The sequence below is a fragment of the Ursus arctos genome, unplaced genomic scaffold, assembly GCF_023065955.2.
Source record: "Ursus arctos isolate Adak ecotype North America unplaced genomic scaffold, UrsArc2.0 scaffold_16, whole genome shotgun sequence".
In the NCBI taxonomy this organism is placed as follows: domain Eukaryota; kingdom Metazoa; phylum Chordata; class Mammalia; order Carnivora; family Ursidae; genus Ursus; species Ursus arctos.
Window position 1 is genome coordinate 287152 of NW_026622830.1, and position 23879 is coordinate 311030.

Here is a 23879-nt window from a genome sequence, read left to right on the forward strand (position 1 = left end):
GTCCACCAGAACCAAGGGCCGGAAACAGCACAATGGCAAAAAGAAACGTTTAATGATTTGGGGGAAAGAGGAAGAAAGGTGTACTGCAGGCAAGGTGGGGGAGCAGGGTACACGGCCCTCTGGGGAAGTTCAGGTGGGCACAGGGCGGATCTCGAGAAGCGGTGTCTGTCGACAGAGGACGCAGGGAAGGCCGTGGCAATGTGCTGGCCACAGCCCAAGGCTTCAAACACGTCTCAAGGAGGGCTCAGCAGAACTGCAGCAGACAGAGGAGAGGCGTCCGCCACATGGGCTCCAGGACCCCGCAGGGCGGGAGGCAGAGCTGGGGGCTCCACCCACGTGCTCTGAAGCCCCAGGAGGCTGGCTGGGCATGGCTGTCCCCCATCTTGTGTCACATGGGTCTCACACCTGGGGGGTTGGAGACACCCACCTCCAGAGAAGGCCCCACATACCTTCCAGCGATTTCCACACTCATTGCAGACGACGAAGGTGGTCATGGGCTCATCAGAGCTGCGGGTCTGCACCTGAGAGGTGAGAGGGGGCCACCCCCAGCCCAGGGACTCAGCCACTTGGAGGAGGAGGCCCCGAGATGCAGGTCTTTCCTGGAGTTACAACGTGGGGAAGCTACCCATATTCTCAGGCAGTGCTGGCGTCGTAGCTCCTCACCCCCTGGGTGAGCCGTTCTCCCCTTACCAGGGACCCCTCACCTATCTTGAGGTCCACATCAGTGTCCGCCTCCATGGGTCTGAGCATTGTCCTGTGGCCACTGCCAGGCAGCACAGCACACCCACCCACCGGCCAATATTGGGGCCCCTCCATGCTGGGGGAGGCCGGGCCCCCGATTTTAGTGCTCAGAGCAAACCACTCCGAGACGCTGCTTACTGGGCACCAGGGGTGCAGGCAAGGGAGGAGGTCCCAAAGCCGACTCTGGAGTCCCGGTACCATTCATGGTGCGTGTGTCCAGGGCTCAGTGGACCCGGCCCCCCAGCCCCGGGGCAGGGGCAGATGCAGGCTCCAGGGAGCGTGCGGCCAGGTGACCGGGGCGCACCTGCGTGTAGGTGCAATTCTTCCTCCTGCACTTCCCGCAGGTGAACAGGTCCGTCTGTGTGCCCCCCGTGCGGGCCATCTGGTGCTCTCGGATGGCCTCCTTGGTCATCGCCTTCCGGATCTCCTTCAGCTCGTCACTGGCCATCTCCTGGGCAAGGAGCCATGGACTTGCTGCCGTGCCCAGGGAGCACCCCCAGCCCCGCAGCAGGACTCACCTCCGAGGTCATCACCGCGATCTGCTGGGGGGTTATGACGCCACACAGCACGTTCCGTCGTAGGTCGGGGTTCTTGGCATCCTTCAGGTTGGAGATACGGCTCCGCACACGGTTCTTGTACTTCATGTCCGTGTTCCCCACGTCCCGGAAGATGCGTGCCGGTGTTTAAGGACCTATCAGAGGCCAGGGCTGCTGCCTCTCACCCACCCCATGGGGCCAGCCAAGGGAGGCCGGTGAGGGAAAGGGGACCCCAGCAACTCAGTCTGCCCACCCACTCCTGGCAGCGAGGGGAGGGGCTGCTGAGTGGGGCCCCCACAGTGGAAGCCCGGCTGCAGGTTCAAAACCCCACTGACCCAGGCCCCACCAGCAGGCAGAATCAGTCCCCCAGCAGGTCCAGGGAGGGCCCTCCTGGTCAACTGACCAACCGCCTAGTGAGGGCGCTGAGGCCATGGCCACCAGGGGAAGCCGGGCCTAGCTGTCCTCACGACTCTACCAGAAACCCCCAGGCCCCAAACCCCTGCATAAAGGATATATTCCTCAATCTGGGCCGACAGGCCCTCGCAGTCCGCACCAACGGCCATATAATCACCTGCAAGAGGCAGCCCTGACTAGCCGCTCCACTCGTTGCACCCCACTTCCAGCCTGCCCAGCACCTGAGGCCCAGGATCCAGGTGCTCCGGTAACCCCAAAGACCCCCTGCCCCCCACCTGGGGTCAGCTGCAATGGGCTGGGGGAGAGGGCTGTCCCTGAGATCTCTCTGAACTCAGGCCTCTGTGGACAGGCAGAGTCCAGGCCACCCCAGGACTCGGGGTGCATGTCAGGGGCGCTCACGGTCTGTCTGCAGGGCAGCGGTCAGCATCTCACGGCACTTGTTACGCACGGCATCGCAGGTGACCGGCACCGGGGGAAACGTAGTGATCCTTGGGGCCGACGGCATCCTGGGCAGCTCTGGCCTCTTGCGGCTGGAGAAAGACAGGCCCACTCAGGCCATGTGCACCCCCATGACACACAGGTCCCCAGAAAAGCCAATGGCACAGCCACAATCCCCCAAATCCTGTTTCTTCTACCTCGACGGCAGCCCATGGTCCTGCCCCCCTGCAGTCCGGCCCAGCATGCCCTAGGGGTCTGCCCAGTTGGCCAGAGGCAGTAAGGCCCATCAGGTGGGGCATACTTTCCAGATGAGGGCACCATGGGGGCAGTACCCCCGTAAGGGTCCCTGCCCTCCAGGAGGCCAGAGCACAGGGTCACACTGCTCAAGACCAGCGGCCGTTCCAGGGAAAGGCAGACAGTGTTGGGGTTCGCCCCATCCAGCATGGAGGCCTCTTGAAGGGCTGGGCACTCCCCACAAGCTGCCTGACGACAAAGTCTACCCAGCCCTCCCCTCACACCCCTGCGTCTCATGACCCCCACATGAGTCAGGGGGAGCAGGGGTCTCCCGGGGGGAAAGGAGCAGACAGGTAGATGAACCCACAGCCCTGCACAACTACACTGAATCTAGAAGTCAGCCTTTGCCGGCCGCCCACCACCTCTGCCCAAAGCAGCCCATGGGCCACAGCCTGTCCCTGTGAGGACCCCGTCTCCATGACTGCCCTCCCTAGGGCCGCAGCAGTGAGGCCTCAGTGCCCCCAGAGCTCGCATCATGCTGTAGCCTGGGGCACCCAAGGGGAAAAGGCCTCAGCAGCAGTGTGACCCAGGCTAAGGGCGCTGCTCAGCCAGAGCTGGCCAGGGAAAACCAGACCCCGGGACACGGACGTGGAGCTGTAGGATGGCGGCACAGGGCTCCCACATGGCTCTCCGTGCAGCCGGGTGGACACAGCCTCACCCACAGATGGTTGGGGCTGGAAAGACACAGGGTCCAGAGGAGCTCTGGAAGAGAATTGAGCAGCAAGAGGCCCAACCAGGCCAGGCACAGCTCCCGGGGGAAAGTCCCTCCCGAGGAACTGAAAAGGCTGATGTGTTCCCTCGGATGGCCTCAGCAGTCCCAGGGCACAGGGAATCCTGCACTTCATCTGCCGAGCGAGAGGGACAGGGGTCTGTGGTGGAGGCAGGAGGGCGAGCACCAGTCTTCCAGATGCAGTACCTGGAGTCCTTGGCCTCGGTGGCCTCCTTCGAGGATGATGTGGGCAGAGGCCCGCCCCTCCTCTGCTCCCTGGCTTTGGCATCTGACGCATCTGCAGGTGCCAGGAAAGGGGGAGGCTGGCTAGGGGAAGGCGGAACCAGAGGGCAGGGCCAGGCCAGGGAGGGGAGCAGATCACCACCAAGGCACAGCCTCAGTCAAACCACCAGCCCTAGCCCACCCGCCCTAACCCCACCCGAGCCCCCAGTGCCGAGCCTTCTACACGGGGGCCCTCTGTCCTTCCTCCTCAGAAGGTCCCAAGACAGCCCCCACACCCCTTTCCTACCCAACTCAAACAGGCCACCTAGGAGGCCTCTCTGGGGTCTGCCATCCCATCTGCCCAAAGTGACCCTTGAGTCCGGAGCCCACTGAGTGACAGCTCCCACAGACGAAGTGTTTGGACGTGGACAAAACCAGGCGTGGTCATTCCCCAACTGGACCTTGGGGGTCACAGCGAATGGCCCTCCACCGAGCACATCCCCCACAAGGCTCCTGAAGCCTGAGCATGTGCTGGGGCCACTGGGTGAGGCGCATTCCCCACACCACCAGAATAAACACACTGTCCTACTCCCAGGCTATGGCCACAGGACCAGAGAGACCCAGGACACAAAACTCTATTTCGCAAGGGTTTGGACAGAGCCCAGGAAAGGCTGGGAAGGGAGGGGGGCCTCAGGGTCCCAAGGTGGGCATCCCTGCCACCTCCACTGCCCCGTCCCATCTGAATGCCTATGCCCCCCTTCTCCTCCTCTCTCCCTTGCCCCCCAGCTTTCTCCCCTCCTCCTGTCCCCCCACATCTCCTCCGGCTCTTTGCCCTCTAGCCGCAATGACCCCTCTCTCTGTATGACCCCCGCCCACACCAGCTCCCTCCAGGGCCCCCAGCCACCCTCGGTGCAGTCCTGCTACTGCCTTCAGCGTTCTTTTCTCCTTGCTCTCAATGGATTCCCTGTCGTCCCAGCCCCAAGCCTTCCCGGACCAGTTCTGGAACACCCCCACTCCCAGGGGGCCCTGGCTCAGGGACAGCACTGCCAGCACCCTACACAGTGCTGACCAGCGAGGGGCCCCAGCTCCCAGCCCGCACCGCCTGACCCGCACCCAGGAGCTTCTTCCAGGACTTGATGAGAGACTTGGCCAGCGCGATGACCTCCTCATCGGAGCTCTGCTTCCGCAAGGCGTTGACAGACATGCCGACGCGTGTAGACTACAAGGCAAGCAGCCTGGGCTGGGGGGATGGCAATGAGACCCTCCTCACAGACCCTCCGAGGCTCCCAAGGGGCAGGGGCTGGGTGCCAGCTCGTGAGGTAGATACCCCTTCCAAGGGCTACTGTCCCATATGTGGAACCTAGGAGCCTCAGCGAGAAACAGGGTGGGTTATCCTTAGATGCCCCTTTGTCTTCCTGAGCAACAGAAACAGGCAGGGACCGTCTCCTCCAGGACAGACATTTGTGTCAAGCAAGGCCCCGGGGCAGGGGCCAGGAAGCCCGGCCAGGTGCCCAGGAGCTGTCCCAGGCAGGAGGCAGGCAGGGCCCTACCTGCAGCAGGTGCAGCGTGACGGGCATGGCCTTCAGCTCCCGCAGCAGGTCCATGGCTCCCTCCTGGAAGGAGAAGGGGGACCTTCATAAATGGCTTCCAGGTCTCGATGGACAATGCCGCCTCCTCCTCTACAAGAGGGTGGGGGGGGGCACAAGGAGTAACAATTTGGAGATCCACCAGGGGTCAGACGCCCAGGAAGGGCTAGAATGAGAAGGAAAGCGGCTTGGCAAACTCAGTCCCAGTGTTTTGGGTCACTGACCAAACCATGGCTGCGGGGAAACAGCTCCAAGGAGCGCAGCCCCTCCCCAGCAGGAGGGCCACACCCAGGTGAAGGTGTACCCCAGGGGTGCTCACTCCCCCGTCTCACGTCCCTCGTGGTGGGTTGGGCAGCTTCTCCCTGAAGTGGCCCACCCAACAGCCGAGAGGGGTTATCCCGGGCAAGGTCAGTAGCCCCTGCAGAGGCCAAACACTCCACTCCCATCACACCCACACCCACACCCAGGTTCAAGTCCCATGGCCCCACCCTTCATCAATCCTCCAGGCCTTGCCTTAACCCTCAGGCCAGCCACCTTCTCCTTCTAGACCCTCCCACCTCCCATGTGTTTCTTCAAAGCCCCCCCTCCGCCCCTCCCACCCCACACCAAGGCCATGCACAAATGGGCTCCTCTCTCCACTCCAGGCTCAGCTTAAGGTTCCCAAGTGTGAAGTTGCTCGCCCCAGGACCTTTGCACCTGCTGCCCCCACTGCCAGAAACACCTCCCAAATATCTACAGATTTGTACCCTCTGTCTTTACAGTTTATTCAAAGGACACCTTCTTGGCAAATCCCCTCCTACTTAAAACTGTGAGCACACCCCATGCAACACCTCCATCCTCCTCCCCTGCTTTGCTTTCTTCAGATGTTTCCCTTAATACACTGATGTTTTAACGTGGGGGTCTTTCCCTTGACATAAAGGGGGCAGAAGGAACCTGACCCAACCACGCTCATGTCTTGCAGCCCAGGCCGTGGGAAGGGCTGGCCCTACGCTAACCACCCCCCCCTCATCTGGGTGACATCTGTGCTCAGCAGTCCCCTGCACCTCACCCCCAGCAGGTCCTGCCCCTCAGGCTGTGCAGCCCTGTGTGACCTCCTCAGGATAAAAAGATGGTTGTCTGAGCCAAAGACAGTGCTGCTCACTGATCAGTTTTCTGCGGGCTCCACACCAGAGGCAGAAACACAATTCCTGACTTCCCAATCATGGGTCCCAAATCCCCGAAGGAGCCTCCCAGGCACTGGGACGTCTGCTATCTCTCACTGCCCATGCCACAGTACCCCCAAACCCTCTAGGCGCCTTCCTGGTCCAGAGGGTGGTCAACTCCCCCTCCTCATGCTCTGCTGTGCTTCCACCTGGATATACCTTCCCCCAGCTCTGCCTCACCCCACCCTGCCCTCCGTGGGTGACCCCACCTGGGGGGTGTTCTTTATCTCTTTCAAGAGAGGTAGCAGCTTCTTTCTCCGGTCATGTCTGGAACAGCTCTAGGTTGTTCCCACACCCTTTTCTGTGCTGCCCACGGCCTCCCAGGGGTGTGAACACTGTCCCTCCCTCTCTCTCTCTCTCTCTGTGTGTGTGTGTGTGTGTGTGTGTGTGTGTGTGTGTAGGGGGCTGCTGTTTGCTGGATGAACAAATGAGTGGGAGCCAGCTCTCTTTTAGGGGCCAGCGTAGACCTCTGTCCAGAATCTGGTCAACGGGAACCCAGGACAAGCCTGCTTAACCCAAAAAAACACCCAAAGCTACCGGAGCAAGCAGACAGTCCTGCAGTGGCTGCCCAGGCATCTCGAGCCTGTGATCGAGCCTCTTCCAACACCCTAACTAGCTGCTCACAGTCTGGGGGGCACCAGGTTGTGTTTATTGAGCCTCTCAGGGAGCCAGCCAGGACCCTTCCCAACATCCTAAAGAAAGGTACCACCCACCAAGGATGCTTCCATATGAGGCTATGCTGAAAAGGGGCTGAAATTGGAACCCCATCTACCTAGTTCCTCTTAGAGACCACTGCACAGCCTCCTCCAAAGACTCACTGGCCACAGGACAACAGAGGCCGGGCAGCACAGTGAGCACAGCTGGCCAGGGGCTCTATCACCAGGCCAGGCTCACCCGACCTCCCAGGGATCTATCCCAAGGGTCTCTATGTATCTACCCACTCCCCGGTTGCTGCCGGCTGAGTCCTGGCTACGGAAGGGAAAGAATTTATTAGGGAAACCTGTTCTTGCAGGGCAGGGGCAGATACAAGGAAAAAAGGGGGCCTCTCCACCAGGAAAGGCCTCTGGCCTGCTTGTGAAGGGGGATGATGAGGGCCATCAGCCCCAGGCCGAACAGAGGTAAGGGAAGCGCTGTAGCTCTGGGGAGGAAAAGGGGGTCCAGTCTCACTCCAAACTCCTGCAGGCTGAGAAAGGACGTGGGAGGCCTAGGGTGGGACAGAGAGCTCTGAGTCGGGGATGAGGCTCTGAGGAGGGTCCTGGGGCTGGGGCTGGGGGTGGGGGTGAACCGTGAGGATGGCCAGGCTGACAAGGAGAAAGACACGGGGGGCGGGGCAGCCAGTACGAAAGCTCTGAACAGGCTGGGGCGTCGGCAAGGCCTGGAGGGCGGGACCGAGGGATGCTTCCGCTGGCCGGGCTCCGGTAGCGTTGGGGCGGGGGGTAGTCTGGAGTTAGGGGCAAGGAAGGAGACGGATCTCAGGTCTGCGGGGTCTCGGCCTGGTAGTTGGGGTCTGAGTCCAGAGAGGGCGGCTCCCGGGACCGGGTCCAGTCCCGATTGCGGCCTCTGCCGTGGGTGCGGAGTGAAGGGCAGGGCTGGCCCAGGGCAGGGGTCTCGGCCACCGACGGGGGTCTCCCCACGTCCCGGGAGTCTTTGCTGGGACGGGGTCTCGTCCTGCCCCTCGGGTGGTCTCCCCGACCCTGAGGGGGGCTCGGCAGGCTCGGCGGGGGTCGGCGGGGCGGGGGTCCCGGGGTCCTGGCGGCCCGCGCCCCTCACCGCACTCTTCTTGGTCACCATCTTGTCCAGCCTCCGGGCGATCCGCGCAATCTCCTCTTCCTTGCCCATCATCGCCTCGGGGGCAGGGCCCCCAGCGCCCGCCGCGCCAGCCTCAGCCTCCGGGCCTGGACCCCTACCCCGCTCGTCGCCGTCGCCCGCACCCGTCGCAGCCGACGCAGCCCTACCGCGGGCGGGAGACCCTCCGTTCAAACCCCCGGCCCCCGCGGTCGCCGCGCTGCATCATGGGATATGTAGTTCCGGCGGCCGCCGCCTCGCGCTCACTCGCCCCGCGCTGGACCACAACTCCCAGTAGACACGCCGATTTGCATGGCTTCCTGGGGAGTGTAGTCCTGACGCGGGCTGGCGCCGGAGGCCGACGGGGCCGAAAGTCTCGCAGTCCCACAAGCCCCCGCGCGAGCCGGTTAGCCGGCGGAGGGCGCTGCGGTAACGCGAAGCAAGAACGTGCGTGCCGGAACCGACGCGACTCCGAGTTTGTCCGTCCCCCACTCTCCGCCCGGCAGCGGCCGGTGGTCCGACTACGCAGGACCCACAGAGGCGCATTCGGGTCTGTCTCCTGTCTCCACCCGCTTGAAGCCCTCTTCTTCCACCGGACAGCCGGACCCTGCGGGAGAACCGCCGACCCCGCCCCCCAAGCCTGCGCGGACCCCCTGCGCCCTCTGGCCTGAATGCTGGCCTCTGAGCCCGGGTGCGTGGTGCCCGGAGGAGGGAGGGAGCAGGAGACGGATGCGGGGGTCGGAAGGTGCCAGGGGACTTGGAGGGGCTGCGTGGGCAAGGCCCCTGCCTCCGGAGTCGGCTGCCGGCTGTGAACCCCGGGCTCTACACTTCAGACAAAGCACTGACCACTCTGTGCCTCAGTCTCCCCATCAGTGAAATGAAGATGGTAATATTGTCGGCCTCACAGGGCTCCTATCACAATGTCGTCGGTGGGTAACCCTCCACTGAGAACAGCTTAGGGGACACAGCATGCGCAGTTCAGTTGTCACCTTTGCCGCTGGAGATCCCTGGCAATGGCCAGATGGCACTCAGTTGGAGGGAGGGCCCTGGCCGGTAGAGGGCTGGGGAGGAGCAGATGGGCGGAGCTAGCGTCTCCTCCAGATGTCTGCCCCTCTTCAGTGGTTTGCTGGACAGGGCACAATTCTAGGGGAGGGTACAAGCCAGGGAATTGATGTCTCTAGTGCTGTGGGCCCCACCCCACAGTCACTGAAATTCCTGCCAAGTAACTGTGAGACCGGGTGGCAGATGGGATGACCAGACGACCTCGGCTGACCAGGCCTTGGACTCTGGGTGGTATTAATTAGATATGACTGAGCTTCCCAGCAGCCAAAGTGAAAAGGAAAACATGGTTACTTGTGAAATTACTTAGTAATCATAAGGAAAAAGCATGGAATTCCTTATTGGGAGCCAAGGTTTTCCAGGACAGAGGCCCACCTCATTTCCAGACCAGCTCTGGTTCTGCCCCTCACTGTGACCTGGGGCCATAGCTCTGACCTGTCCCAACCAAGCAAGTTCTTAGATGGCCAGAATCCCATGGTCTGAGCATGTGTGCAGCCTCTGAGTGTCTGACCACACCAGGGACACTGGGAAGCCGGAGCCACACACCCTTCAGCCCTGCTCTGGGCAAGCAGTGACTGGTGAGAACCAAGAGCTGGCTGGGCTCCTGCACAACAGGCACCAGCAAGACCCCCAGAGAACACATCCTCAAAGACTCACACTGGCCCCCATCGCCCACGGGGGCGCATCCATGGAGGCTGCCCAGCCAGGCCTCTGAGACAGACACAGTAAGCTGATTCAAGGATTTCTTGGAGCGAATTCGCCGTCGTGCTGAAGACCTCCAACCGCCACAACCAGGCATCTTGGGACGCTGAGCTCAGCCATGGCTTCTGACAAAGCCTGGACCACAGGGTAGGCAGGGCAGACATGGCTAATATGGAGCAGAGCCCTCAGCCTCTCCCCTCCGGAGCAGGGAGGTGTGTGTCCAAGAGAACACAAAACAGCTTCAGGTCCCTAAGATTGGAGACAGAGAGGAGATCAGGATAGGCCTCTCAGGGGCACCTGGGTGGCTCAGTCAGCTAAGGACAGGTGTCTCAGAAGCATCTCCTGGTTGTCAAGAGGGTTTGTGCCAGACACCTGACCTTGGCCAAGGCATCAGTTGGGGCAGGGTCTGGGCTGTCAGCACAGCCCCCTGGGGCAGGTCACTGTCAAGGCCCAGCCTCAAGGTCAGTCCCCATCCGATCTCTCCAGGGGACAGATGAGCACCAGGTGCTGGGGAGGAGAGCAGGCAGGCAGACACCCTGCAAAACCAGTGTGGGGATTCACCCTTGACCCTGCCTGGAAAGACCTGCTAATGAGGGACTGTCCCGCAGTCTGTGCGAGAGACTTAGTGTAAGGGATGCCTGTCAGTGTGGGGCTGCTTGAATGGTTTAAGCCACAAAGATGTGACTAAAGCATGACCAAGGAAGCTGGTTAAGAATGAGGCCTCAGGGGCGCCTGGGTGGTTCAGTCAGTGAAGCGTCTGCCTTCGGCTCAGTCATGATCCTGGGGTCCTGGGATCGAGTCCCACATCGGGCTCCCTGCTCAGCCTGTTTCTCCCTCTCCCCACCTCCCGCACCTGCTCTGTCTTTCTCTCTCAAATAAATAAAATCTTTATTTTAAAAAAGTGCTTAGGTTTCTATATCACACATTTTTTTGTTTATATCACACGTTTTAGGAAATATTTTGATAACTGTTTTACTGTAACTGGTTTCCTTTGTAACCCTATGAGCTTTACTTTCTGCACTGCCCCCATGTGCACCACAGTAAGGACATGGAGGAGAGGAGGCACTGTCCGCTGAGAACTAGGGCCCCTCCCCTATACCACCATAATGGAAATCCTGGCCTGCCTGCCTTGGACCCTTTCTCCGCCATGAGAAACTCGAGGGTCTCCACCTCCAGAGGCTCCAGGGATAGGCCGCAGAGACAGCTTGTAAGGAGCCTGGCATGTCCTAATGGGTCTTGTTTGAGGCCCATGAGGTTGCAGATGAACGGAGGCCAAGACACTGGGGCCCCTGAAGGATGACGGCCAGGAGGTGGGGGCCCCCCACAAGAGGAATGCCCAGCAGAGGACTGGGCTGTGGGAACGCAGTGGGGCATCCCAGGAGCCTGGTGATCCCAGGCAGGGCGGGAGATGGGGAAGAGGAGTAGACAGAACAGAGGAGGCAGGGTACTTCCAAGCTGGAGCCCTGGGGGCCACAGCTGCTCCCCTGTGACAGGAGCCCTGAACCCGGGCAGGTCCAGTCCTGCACGGAAGGGGTGTGGCCCCGTGCAGCTGAGTGGGAAGCCCAACGTCCAGGTAGGGTGATCCCTCCGCGAGGCCTGTGTGGCCCATGGTGAGCAGTGGCCTCTAGGTGGCAGGAAGGAGCCACAGACCGGCGGGCCAGCCAGGTGTCCACCGCCCTCCCCCGGGGGAGGTGCACTCCTTTCTGGCCACAGCTGTGAGGCCCTCATCTGTGGGGGCTGCAAGGGCTCCCACCCTCACCAGGGCTCAAGCTGGGGCAGCACCCCCCAACCCCAAAACTCAGTATCCCACCTTCGAAGTCCCTGGTCTGGGGGGCCCTCATGAGTTCATGACCCTTGGAACCTCGCTCAGGATGTTCACAGCCCACCCCAGACCCCGCACGGACCCTACCCAACCTTGGGAACGTCCTCCTCCAAGGAGCGGCCTGGGCCCCCAGACCATCCGGTACCCTCAGAACACTGCTTCCGGAGCGTAGCATCAGAACCATGGGATTCTCCTGGAAGGGATTTATGTAAACCTGGCCGTACCCCACCAGGGTACTCCCCAGGGCTGGGGCCTTCTAGACCCTACCCTGACCCCTCCGCGAATGAAGAATTTCCTTTCCTCTCTGATACCCACGTGCAACCCGAGTCACAGGGGAGGCAAGACGCTCGCATGTGCACGCAACGGCCGTACCCGAGGGTCCTCATGCACGGACACTCAGACCACCCTGGACGGTCCGTGAGCTGTCTGTTTCCCAAGGACTGCTCAGCTGGGAAAACAAGGCCTTCCATCCGCCTGTGCCACACCCCCAGCCCAGGACACATAAGAGCTGCTCAGTAAATACGTCTCACGAAGGAAGGACAAAACAATAGCACGCAGGGGGCGGGAAGGAAGGGACCCACACTCACTAGCCACCGCCCAGCAAGGGAGCCCCAAAGACAGGACCCACCCCCACACCCAGGGAGGGCCAGCTCAGGACTGACCCCCCTGCTGCTCTGGGTTGAAGGCCTGACACACAGACCCTCCTAGAACCAGCCTCTCCAGAGATGGGCCCAGGCAGAGGAGAGGGTGGCGGACAGAGAGCTGAGAGCCAGGTGGACCTGACAAGGTGGGGGGGAGTCAAGGCAGGGCCTCAGGGGGTTGGGAGACTGAGCTGTGAAAATGTAGGTATGTGGGCGGAGGTCCGGGGGCTCCTGGTTGGAGGTCAGAGGTGGAGAGTGATCAGCAAGGAGCAGAGAAGGAGCCCCCAAGGGGTGAGGGGTGGGAGACAGACTGCTCACCTTCCCAGACCCCCCCCCCCCACCTGCCTTACTCCAGAATGCCCTCCCGGACACTCCGCAGGCCCGCCGCCTGGGGCCCTCCCTCAGTGCCCGTGGGGGTCCCATGGGGCAGCCCCCAGAAAGCAGAAATACTCGGGCCTGCCCTCAGGGGCCTCCCGTGTGGGAAGCCCGGCCCCGTCCTGGGGGCTCTGAGGGGGATACAGCCCTGACAGGGACCTGGGGACACCCCAGTGACACCCCCAAGGTCCACAACACACAGGCTGGACCACACCTTTGGCCCAGAGGTCTGCCCCTCCCCCATCCTCAGTCCGGAAACATCGGAAGCTCAGGCCATTTATTTTTCTATTTGCGTCCCCCACCCCCTGCCCGCCCAAAGCCGGCCGTGACCCAAGCAGGTCGCATCCGTGCTTCCTTTCTGGCTGAGGCAGGGGCCTCGGTGGGAAGGCCCGTGCTGCCCCACTCACATGGAGCCCCACCTTGCTTCCCATGGCCCCAGAAGCCCCCACCCACCCCCTGCTACCTGTAGGCAGCAATGCCCTGACCTGGGTACCCAGCTGTTTCTGCACCTTGTCCGCCTGACCTGCCAGCCCACCACGGTGGCCGCCAAGGGGCTGTGTAGGGCTGTGACCCCAGCCAACCCGGTTGCGGCTTCCCTCGGATCCTGGCCTCTGAAGTCAGGCAGGGCAGTGACCAGGGACTGAGATCCAGCGGGAGCCCCTGTCCCACGCTCCAGCAGATACCTTGCTCTGCCGTTGCCGCAGCCCTTTCTCTGGGCCTCAGTCTCTCAGTCTGCAGGATGGGAAGAGCTGCCCAGCCAGGGTAGCGTCTTTAGGAAAGTCCCCAGCCCAGCCCATAGCCTTGGCCCGGTCCCAGCTCCCTCCCCCAGAGGCAGCACTTGGGGGAGGCAGGAGGCATCCCCCAGAGGCCAGCAGCAACCCTGGCGGCCTGCTCCAGGCTCGAACAATGTGCTTCCCCCACACAATTCCCAGAAATGCAGCCCTCCCTGCCCTGCCAGCCAGCCTGGCGGCCACTCCACCCTCCCCATCCCCAGGGGCCCTGGGCGGGGGTGGGGGGAGGTGAGGGGGTGGGGTGGTCAAGGGCCATGGGTGAAAGGAGGAGGTCTGACTCCCGGGGCATCAAAACCAGGGGTCCCTGAGGTAGCATCTCGCAGGGGTCCAGGCACACCAACCCTGCTGTCCTCCTGAAAACTACTCAGGGAGGCAGCTTTTGGCTGAGGAGCCAGGCCCGCTGCAGGAGCAGTCCCCCTCCCCTTCTTTCCTGGTGGTGAGTCCATCCTTCCTGAGCTGCCCAGGCCCAAATCCACACAGCAGCTAAGCTGAGACTGGGGAGAGCTAAGTCACCTCACACCCTCCTCTCCTCAAAACCCTCCCAAATCACCAACTATCCTTCAGAGAAAAAGCCCAAGACCCTCCCAGGCCTCACGGAGCTCCTTGTCCACTCCCTTCTGTACGTATGCTCCTCCCACACATCAGCACCCCCTCTCTGCCCCAGGGCCCTTGCACGTACAGCTCCCGCTGTGTCCAACACTCTTCTCCAGGTATTCCCTCATCTCTTTGACATGCTCCCTTCGGGGTTGGCTCAAAAGTCATCTCATGAAGCGACAGGCCACGAGCACCCTCGACACAGCCCCTCCCTCTTCCCCAACTGGCAGCACCATATTCCAGAGCACACACCACAGCCTGAAGCCCCATATTCTGACTTGTTTGTGGGTCTGCTGATTGTCTGTCCCTCTCCACCAGAACGGGAACCCCCTCCCCAGGCAAGGACTTGGGGCTGTTTTGTTCACTGTCTCCTAGAACAGAGCTGAGTTCATAGCTGGCACTCAATAACAAACAAATGAATGCATGAATGAATGATTCCTGCCCCGAGTGAGAAGGGATGGGTGGTCCCCAAGAACACAGACCTGCCCCCCAGCCCATTTGGCGGTCCCAGCTGTTGGACCATCAAAGCCACTTGCCACCAAAGCTCGGGCAGCAGCAGAAAAGAAACATACAGCTGCAGGGCCCGCTGGGGGCTCTGCTCCTTCCCTGCACCATTCCCAGGACAGCTGAGGACTGTCACCAGAGCCTGGCAGGAGAGAGAGAGGCCAGGCCAGCCCAGGCAGGGAGGTCAGGATGGGCACTGCCCCGCACACCCATGGCTCCCCATGCAGAACACTCAGACAGCCCCGCTTCTCCTCTTCCAAGAGCCCCTGAGGGGCGCAGGGCACAGCTCCTACAGGACTAGGACACCTGCAGACCCAGACCCAGGGCCCCCTGATTTGAATAAAGACAGCCGTGGCAGCAGCTGCGCCATGCCCAGATCCGGCAGCACGCGGGGCGGGGGCGGCAAAGCTGGGGGCAGGAGCTCCAGGCCCAGCCCGCCGGACGACTGGACAGACAGAGTGTCTGGCGCCCTCGCTCCCTCCTCACAGCTGTGGCCTTCCTTCCTGAGCTGGCGTTTCCTGGCTCCTCCCTGCTGTTGCCACGGAAACCTAGAGCCTGGTTCCCATGGAGCCCCTGCTGAGCCTGAGTGGGGCCCACACAGCTCGCAGAAACCCCCAGGACATACACGGCCACACCACGCCCCCACCAGGGCTCACAGAGCCCAACAGCCCAACACAGCGAGAACAACACCCTGGCCTGTGCAGCAGCCCTCGACACCTGGCACGTCACAGAAGTCACTCCTGCCGCATGGGACCCAAGGCTCCCCTGTCACCCCCCTCACACCCACAAGGCCCTGTGCCCCTCCACCCAGAGAAGCCCCCACCTGTTCAGTCCTGCCGGCCCCTGTCCTCGCCACACGCCCAAAATGCCCAAGTGACAGCACCACACCCACCCCCTCTGCTCAAGACCCTCAGCCAGTCTGACACCCCATGAGCCTACTGACCCTAGTTCCCAAACACCTAGCTCGGCGTGTCGCTCGGGTCTGCACAGCTGGCAAACTACCCCCTGATGCCAAACCCAAGCCTTGTGACGGCTGCTGCCGTGAGCTCAGGCAGCCGTGCCTGCTCCCTCACACGTCCCCGCCCCCAACCACCTTTTCCCAGGAGCAAGGCCCACAGTGTTCTGGAAGCCCAGGGGCTCTGTGCACACCAGGCCCAGCACCCTGGGGCGGACAGCAAGAAGGCACCGGGCGGAGCATGAGTCCCAGCATCCACCTGGACCAGGCCCGTCACTCGGGGAGGGACAGGCACGCATATGCTTCTAGGCCATTGGGCGGCTTCCTCAGAAGCCCTGACCCCTGGACAGAGGTCGAGGCGGACCCTGCACCTTGCCTTCCTGCACTGCCCCAGCCCTTGCGGCGGAATCTGAAGGAGGAGCATCGGGACAAGGGCCAGGCCCAGAGCCCTGGTCTCAAGGACCCTGAGGGGTCTGAACTGAGCGGCCCAGTTCCAAAGCCCAGGTCTCAGGAGACAGAAAACTCCCCTCCACCTGGACCTGTGTCTGATGGGGACCCCACCCCCACCCTCCAGGACAAGGAGGGTCTGGACCCAAGGGACTCAGTAATTGGTCCCAGCCTCCTGCTCCTGCAGCAGCCAGAGCTGGGTGGGTGGGAGCCTGTGAGGTCTGTGCCCCGGGCAGCGCCTGGGAGGTCTGCCACTCCCAGAGCCCAGCCAACCCCCACCCAGAGCCACCGACGGGACCGCCCAACATCCTTTGCAGGCTTCACCCAGAGCCTGGGGGTCTGGTCCTAGCTGAGCAAGGGAGTGGGTGGAGGCCAGGGAGGGCAGTGTCCACTCAACACTCAGCCCAGCCCCACACTTGCAGAGAAAGCTTGCCCCTCTACTCCAACTTTCTGTCTGGGGGGTCTGGGGGCTGCACACAGGGCCCCCATAAGGGTGGGCAGTAGCCAGCCTGGGCCAGGCCAGCCAGAGGTGGGTTCTAGAGGCACAGAAATGCCCCCGAATCACAAATCACCCCCACTTCGGATGGAGCTGGGCCCACTCTTGGGGACCCCTCCTTTGGTGGGTGCTGAGGGTGAGGACTTCACTGAGCAGGAAACCCATTCTACACCCTGTGGGACCCCATCTCGCAGCAGAGCCCAGCCTCTGCCTGGCTCCTGAAGCCTTGGGCAGACGGCACCACTAGAGCCCACCTCACCCCACGCTCTGGCAGACACACACGGACCACACACAAACGCACAGACACATACAGCTCATGCCCCTCCCCCCAGCACAGCTGACCACACCCACACCAGCCCTATGCCTCTGAGGTCAGGGCCACCCCGACGGCAGTCCCCACTCCCACCGTCTTCCCATCTGGACAGTGGGCCAGAGCCACAGTCCGCACCCCTACCAGGCAGCACACACACGGGAGGACAGCCTGAGTCCAGGCAGGTTCTCCTCTTGCCCTGCCCAGCCTCAGCCCACAGGACATGACAGCTGGACACCTGAGTAGCACAGCTCTGTCAAGAGGGAGGGTCGTTGGCTGGCGCCAGGCAAGGCGGCTCACGGGGGGGGGGGGGGGCGGGGGGGGGAGCGCTGTAGTGGTGAGGTAATGCCAGATGATGCCCACAACTGCATTTGGGGCCACTTGGTCAACTTTGGGCTGCAGGAGCTGCAGAGGGCCAGGCAGGGCCTCTAAGGGAACCAAAAATCTATCCTAATGTGGGGGGGGGGCTGCAGTGGAAGACCCTCTAGGCCTCCTTCCCAAGCCCCAGTGACCACCATCCCAGACCAGCTACTGCCCAGGCTAAGCCAGGCCCCGGTAACCCCAGACCACACCTAGAAGGACAAAGGTAGTCTCTACCAGGTGCTGGCTCCTTGAACCCATTCTTCAACCTTCAGTCTCCCTCACACATCTCTCCCCCCACCCCTGCAGGGTGCCCAGTCCACCCACTTATACTGGTCGAGCAGGAGCTGGCACCACTGGGAGAGGACTGTGCACCTGCCCACTCCAGTGCCCCCCATTCTTGCCTGCCTCCCAGGAAAGGCGAATCTTCCCCTAGACCCAGAGAAGCCACTTGCTGCTGTCTTGACCGCCCCAGTACACCAGCCCAGGCTCCACATCGGGAATGAAGCTGGGAGGCCCGGGGCGTCTGGGTGCCAGTCTGGGACACCCAGTGCTTTACTCCTCCAGCTGATGGACAAGACCCAACATGACAGAACCCCATGTACAGACAGGATGGACGCCCAAGAGCCCTCAGGGCGAGGGACCCCGTGGGGGTGCTGGCCTTTCCTCAAACCAGGAGGGTCACTGGGGGCAGCTCAGGAGCAGTGGGGGCAGCTATAGGACCCACCCCATTCATAAGCCCTGGCTCTGCGGCCGAGCAGCACTCCAAGGGCCAGGGGACTGAGAGCCTCTGGCCACACAAGGCCAGGGTCACTGACACCTGCGGCCATGCACCATGGAGCTCCCAACGTGGGGTGGGAAGGAGGGCTGCACAGCTCCAGGCTATAAATCGATGTACGGGAGGGAGAACTCAGATACCACTGCGGAACCCACACCCAGGAGCTCCATCCTCAGCAGAAGGGTAGGGAAACAGTCCTGGGGGAGATCCCTCAGTTTCTGGAGCCCAGGTCCCCTCCCCAACTTCCAGGAGGCTGGCAGCTCCTCTGGAAACCCTCCCAGGCCCAGGGGAGGGGCTCCCCCTTCCCTCCACCTGCCCCAACCCTGGATCCGGCTTCAGTCTATTGTGATAACGGTGGCCTGAGCTGGGCAGGGCAGCCAGTTACTGCTGGTCCCAGCCCCTGACCCCAACAGGCCCTGGAGAGGGGGAACAAGGCCTGGGGCTCCGCACCTTCCCTGGTGGTTCGTCTGCCCTCTGGTATGGGTCCAGGGCATCCAGCGCTGAGGTTTTCCCTGTTTGGAGTGGGCTTGGGAGTGATGGAGGGGACACCAAGTCCGTCTTCTTGAACCCCATGGACAGACGGGGAGGCTCACCACCCCCAGTGGTGAAAATTCCACATGTGTGTGGAGGGCCGGGGACAAGATGTCCTGCGGTTATCCAGAACACGCTCCCCCAAGATACAGGGCCCTTTTTCCAAAGTGCCCGCTCCTTTTGAGCTGGACCCCAAGAAGGCTTCTTGGAAAGCCTCCCAAGAACATGGGTCAAAATAACGCCCCTCTCCTCCCAATGTATTTTCATGAGGGGGCAGCCACCCTCCCCCGGTTACCGTCCGGGGGTCTGACTCCGTGGGTGGGGACGGCAGCGCGTGAAAGTCTGACAGCCCCCATGAGGACGCCCCCTTCCAAGCTCCAGCCCACACCAGCGGCCCGTTCCCACTCGGGGTGAGGTGGGGGGGTCCCTCCTTCAGAGAGGGTGCGGGGGCAGCTGCGCGGAGGGGGCTGCGGCGGAACCCGGCGGGCCCGAGAAGAAAGGGAGCCCCCGGGGAGGGGGCGGCCCCACACCGCCCCGCCCCGCCCGCCCAGCCGCCTATTGGCCCCGCGCCGCTATATCTGGGCGCCCACCCGGCTCGAGGCCACCGCCGTCTCCGCCGCCGTCCGCCCTGCCCTCCGCGCCCGACCCCGAAGTGCCTACCATCCACCCACCGCGCTCCCGCGCTCCGTTCCGCCCAGGCCGCGCCCAGCTGGAATGCAGAGATCGCCGCCCGGCTACGGCGCACAGGACGACCCGCCCGCCCGCCGCGACTGTGCATGGGCCCCGGGACCCGGGGCCGCCGCTGAGCCGCGCGGCCTCCCCGCCGCCCCCGCCGCCCTCGCAGCGCCCGCCGCCCCCGCCTCGCCGCCCAGCCCGCAGCGCAGCCCGACGCGAAGCCCCGAGCCGGGGCGCTATGGCCTCAGCCCGGCCGGCCGCGGGGAGCGCCAGGCGGCCGACGAGTCGCGCATCCGGCGGCCCATGAATGCCTTCATGGTGTGGGCGAAGGACGAGCGCAAGCGGCTGGCGCAGCAGAACCCGGACCTGCACAACGCGGTGCTCAGCAAGATGCTGGGTGAGGGGCACGGGCGTGGGGGGCGGCGGGGAGGAAGGGTGAGCGGTCGGGGGAGGAGAGACCTAGAGCAGGGGTGGGCCAGGGCGGGCGGGGGCCGCGCCCCACCCTCGCGGCGCGCCCAGGGCACACTCCGGGCCCGGCAGGCCGCCCGCCCGACGGCAGCCCACTGACCCGCGCCCACGGCCCCGCAGGCAAGGCGTGGAAGGAGCTGAGCACGGCGGAGAAGCGGCCCTTCGTGGAGGAGGCGGAACGGCTGCGGGTGCAGCACCTGCGAGACCACCCCAACTACAAGTACCGGCCGCGCCGCAAGAAGCAGGCGCGCAAGGCCCGGCGGCTGGAGCCCGGCCTCCTGCTCCCGGGCCTGGCGCCCCCGCCGCCGCCGCCCGAGCCCTTCTCCGCGGCGCCTGGCCCGGCGCGTGCCTTCCGCGAGCTGCCGCCGCTGGGCGCCGAGTTCGATGGCCTGGGGCTGCCCACGCCCGAGCGCTCGCCGCTGGACGGCCTGGAGCCCGGCGAGGCCGCCTTCTTCCCGCCACCCGCGGCGCCCGAGGACTGCGCGCTGCGAGCCTTCCGCGCGCCCTACGCCCCCTCCGAGTTGCCCCGGGACCCCGGTGGCTGCTATGGTGCGCCCTTGGCCGAGGCGCTCAGGACCGCGCCCGCTCCCGCCGCGCCGCTCTCCGGCCTCTACTACGGCGCCCTGGGCGCGCCCGCACCGGGCCCGTACCCCGGCCCGCTGTCGCCACCGCCCGAGGCCCCCCCGCCCGACGGGGCCGAGACGCTGGGGCCCGCCGCCGACCTGTGGGCCGACGTGGACCTCACCGAGTTCGACCAGTACCTCAACTGCAGCCGGACTCGGCCCGACGCCGCCGGGCTCCCGTACCACGTGGCGCTGGCCAAGCTGGGCCCGCGCGCCATGTCGTGCCCCGAGGAGAGCAGCCTGATAGCGGCGCTGTCCGACGCCAGCAGCGCGGTCTACTACAGCGCGTGCATCTCGGGCTAGGGCCCGGCCGGCGCGGCGTCTCCGTCTCCTCCGCAGCTAGCGCGACTGGACCGCGGCGCTCTCCTGCTCGCTCTCTCCCGCAGGCGCAGGCGCAGGCTTCGGCTCCTCTGGGGCGCCCTGCAAGGGCGGCTCCCGCATGTCCTGGGGCTTTTCCAGGAAGCCCAGGCCTGGGACCTGTTGTCTGGCCCCGCCAGGGTTAAGTTTCTGAAGCGTCTAATTCTTTCCTTGCAGTCTATTTTCTAGAACCAGGCTGTATTTTTTACTTTGCCTTTTTATATACTCGATACAACATATTTAATTTTTAATTAAACTTTTAAACTTTTTCTTCCAAGGGGTTTCAGTGACCAAAAGCACCGATGTAGCAAGCTTTCTAAATATGAAAAATACCACTGTTTGTTTGCTTTAAAAGGGGAGCAGGAGCTGGGTCGCCCCCGGGCCAGGCGAGGCCACAATAAAGTGACTCGCTGTTTCCTCTGAACACCCGAGTCTGTGGTCGTTGGGGGAAAGGGGAGCAGTACACCCAATGACCCTGGATTTGCCCTCCCCCCGAGAGCCCCTCCAGCTTGGGCCCCAAAGCACCCACTTCTCCATCCTTCCAGGCTACTCAGCGGACCGAGTTGGTGGGAGGCATGAGGTGTGGGCCCTCCCGGACCCTCCCAGCCTTCCATTCCCTTCCTGTCCCACCCCCCATTTTAACTGAAGCCTAATAGAGGTCAGCAATCCCCTCACGTGCCCACCCATGTTTCGTCATCTTCGTCTCCTCTTTAAAACTTTCTTCTAAATAAATAAATACATACATAAAATAAAAATAAATACACAACTAAAACTTTCTTCAAGCCCAGGGACTACTGCTCAGGGCTCTCCTCTCCAAAGGAGATGGGCAGGGTTGACACCTATTAATAGACATGGCACCCTGGGGCCCCTTCTGTCATTTTTAAACCAGAGGCCCCAGAAGGGGAAGCACCATACAGCCATGCTGCTCCCCACAGTGATCTTTCCAGGCTCTGCCCAGTGACAGAAGGTCAATGACCTCACAAGGAGGCTCAGGCCCCCATTCCCAAACCCTCTCACTCTAGCCCTTCCCCACTTGCAGCATAACTGGACACCCTCTTTCCATATTCCTTGGTCCCCAGCCCCTAACCGGGGAGCTGAGCTCTGACACCCTGATGTGGAAAAGTCACTCACAGCTCAGTCTGCTCTGTGTCTGTGAGCCGTGTGGTTCTGTAGGGTGCTGCCTGTCCTCCGTGACTGCAGGTGAGCCAGCGTATCCAGGCCTGTGTGTGCACAGGAGGCTCCGAGCATGGGTGTGACACTGTGACACCGTGACCATGTGACCATGGGAGCACCCAGGAGGATGACCGAGTGACAGTCTGTGTCTGTGTGCACACAGTTGTGCAGTGAGTCTGGGACTGGATGTGCGTGTGTCCGCACATGTGCGGCTGCTGCCTGAGTGTGCAGGGGCAGTGAACAGGCTGTGGGGCTGTTCTTACAGGTACCCTCCCTCTGCATTGACTGGCAGGAGCTCCACACCTCAGCTGGCAGAGTGGGGTGGCTGCACCTGCCCCCCCTCTCCCCGCCCCATCAGCAGCCAGGTCCAGAAAACTCAAAGACAGAGACAGAGACTTAGAAGAACAGAACAGACAAGCTGAAGAGGGCAGGATGAACTCACAAGTGGAGAGAGACACCCAGGGTGGGCGGACAGGCAGGAATAGCCCACAGGACACCAAGGACACCATGTGCCCCTTCCAAGTGTGAATAGGAAGTATGCACGGCAGGGACGCTGAGGCACAACGGGAAAAGGTGGTCCAGTCCAGCCACGTCTCCCATGGGTCTGGGGACTGGTGCTCTGAGGCCCCCGGGGCTGAGTCCTGGGCTCATGCATGGAGAGAAATGTGCATGACCCTTGAGCGTACATCGCTAGCTCTCATGGCCCAACTCCTGCTCTGCTCTGGGCCTGCCCCCTAGTGGGGGGACAGATGACCCACCCCCTAGAGCCCCGGGTCAGCTAAGCCAAAGTGTGCCCCGCTGTGGGGACCCATAGCAGCCAGAGTCCAGGAGCCTCTCACCCAGGTATGGAACCTCCTCCCCCCTCACTCCACCCACTGGCCAGGGCAGGTAGGAGGCAGAACCAGCCCAGCCTGTCCCGTTGCCTACAGCCATGTGAACAGCCCCACTAAGGACCTCCCTGCCTGGGCGGAGGCACTGTCCATTGTCCCACCTGTAGTCCCCTGCAGAGACACCCACGGACACACAGGGAAAGGTTCCAGACAAGTAGACATAGCCAGCGGTGTCTCTCCTGTTTCCTGGCACAGGCTAGAGCAATATTCTCCCATCCTCTGTTCTGGGCTCTTCACCCCACCCCCATCCCACCCAGAGGGTCCACCCTTCCAGGCCCCTTGGGGTCAGTAGGGAGAAGGCAGAGGGGCTTGCTGCCTGGAAGCCCCTCTGGCACAGCAGGAGGCCAGTGGGGGGCCGGGTTTGGAGAAGTCCCCATCGCCAGGGGCTGGGGGAGTCCAGGAGCAGAATCAGAACATGAGAGGGCCTCCCACAGAGAGCAGCTGTTTCCAATAGCAGCTCCTCAGCAGTGGTGGGCCGGCACAGGAAGGGTGGGTAGGGGTCTCCTCAAAGGACCCCTGCCCCGTGCCCTGCCTAGGGAGCTCTCCAAGGGGCCTGGCTTTGCCCTGTCTGGACAGAGCAGCCGTCCTGGGCAGAACCACAGCTCCCCCCCCCCTCCCGCCCCACCGGGGCCTGGGTGGCTCCAGCCCTGGGTCAGGTTTCCCACCGCTCCCCTGCCTGGCTCCACCCACCTGCTTCCAGGAGGGTCAAAGAAGGGAAGTCCCCACCCCCAGCTCCCGCTGAGTCAGGCTGGCCAGGAACAGACCCTGGTGGCCTAGCGCCTGGTGGGAAGTTCTAGCAGCCCTGCCTGGCACAGGCCTCAGCTCCCACACCCAGGACCCAGACTGGACCTGGAAGGACCTGGGCCCAGGTGTCGAACCCTCCCCAGCAAACAGCCCAAGGGAGGAGGTCAGGGAGGCTGGGGCTGGGAGCAGGTTAAGTGCACCCTCTCCCCATAGACGTGCTCATCCCCTGAGACACACCTGGGGACACGACACGCACCACGAGCCACAGAGCCTACCAAGAGACACAGCAGGGCCAAGGCTGTGCTCATATGCCCGACCCCAACGAGGCCATGCTGGGCAGGCAGGGATGGGCCTGCAGCACCCCCACTCAACTGGACAAGCACTCTAGGCCATCCAGCCACTCAGCTCACATTCTACAAAACCTAAGTAGGATTTTGGCATCAAGGTCAGTGGATCTAGTACTTGGAGAGAAGTGTGTGGGGCTGTGTGGCCTCCGTGCCTCTCATTCCAACGTTCTCCCATCTCCTCACTTGTGGGGGTGGCCCCCCAGCCCTCCTCGCCTCCAGCCCCCTTCTCTGTGGTTGGCCTGTTGTGGACATTTCACAGAAATGAAATCATACAATACATGGATTTTGAATGCGGCTTTGTTCACTGAGC

The 23879-nt window shown here is 62.8% G+C and overlaps 2 protein-coding genes across 3 annotated transcripts; one reads left to right on the top strand and one right to left on the bottom strand.

Moving 5' to 3' along the window:
* Nucleotides 1-36: 36 nt before the first annotated feature.
* On the bottom strand, nt 37-21635 carry TCEA2 (transcription elongation factor A2). 2 transcript variants are annotated; one of them, XM_057312406.1, is made up of 10 exons: nt 21547-21635; nt 4905-4967; nt 4468-4573; nt 3340-3430; nt 2091-2221; nt 1792-1848; nt 1260-1414; nt 1046-1192; nt 450-521; nt 37-253 (listed from the first exon to the last, which is right to left on the bottom strand). In XM_057312406.1, the coding sequence occupies exons 2-10, from the start codon at nt 4956-4958 to the stop codon at nt 245-247; spliced, it is 822 nt and encodes a 273-aa protein (XP_057168389.1). In that variant the 5' UTR covers nt 4959-4967; nt 21547-21635; the 3' UTR covers nt 37-244. The 2 variants fall into 2 exon arrangements, with proteins under 2 accessions (XP_057168389.1, XP_026359744.1); XM_026503959.4 differs by lacking the exon at nt 21547-21635 and adding an exon at nt 7913-8090.
* Nucleotides 18905-22699, top strand: SOX18 (SRY-box transcription factor 18). Its single transcript, XM_026503958.4, has 2 exons — nt 18905-19364; nt 19556-22699. Exons 1-2 carry the CDS (start codon nt 19007-19009, stop codon nt 20359-20361), a joined length of 1164 nt encoding a protein of 387 aa, XP_026359743.1. The 5' UTR covers nt 18905-19006; the 3' UTR covers nt 20362-22699.
* The last annotated feature ends 1180 nt before the right edge of the window (nt 22700-23879 follow it).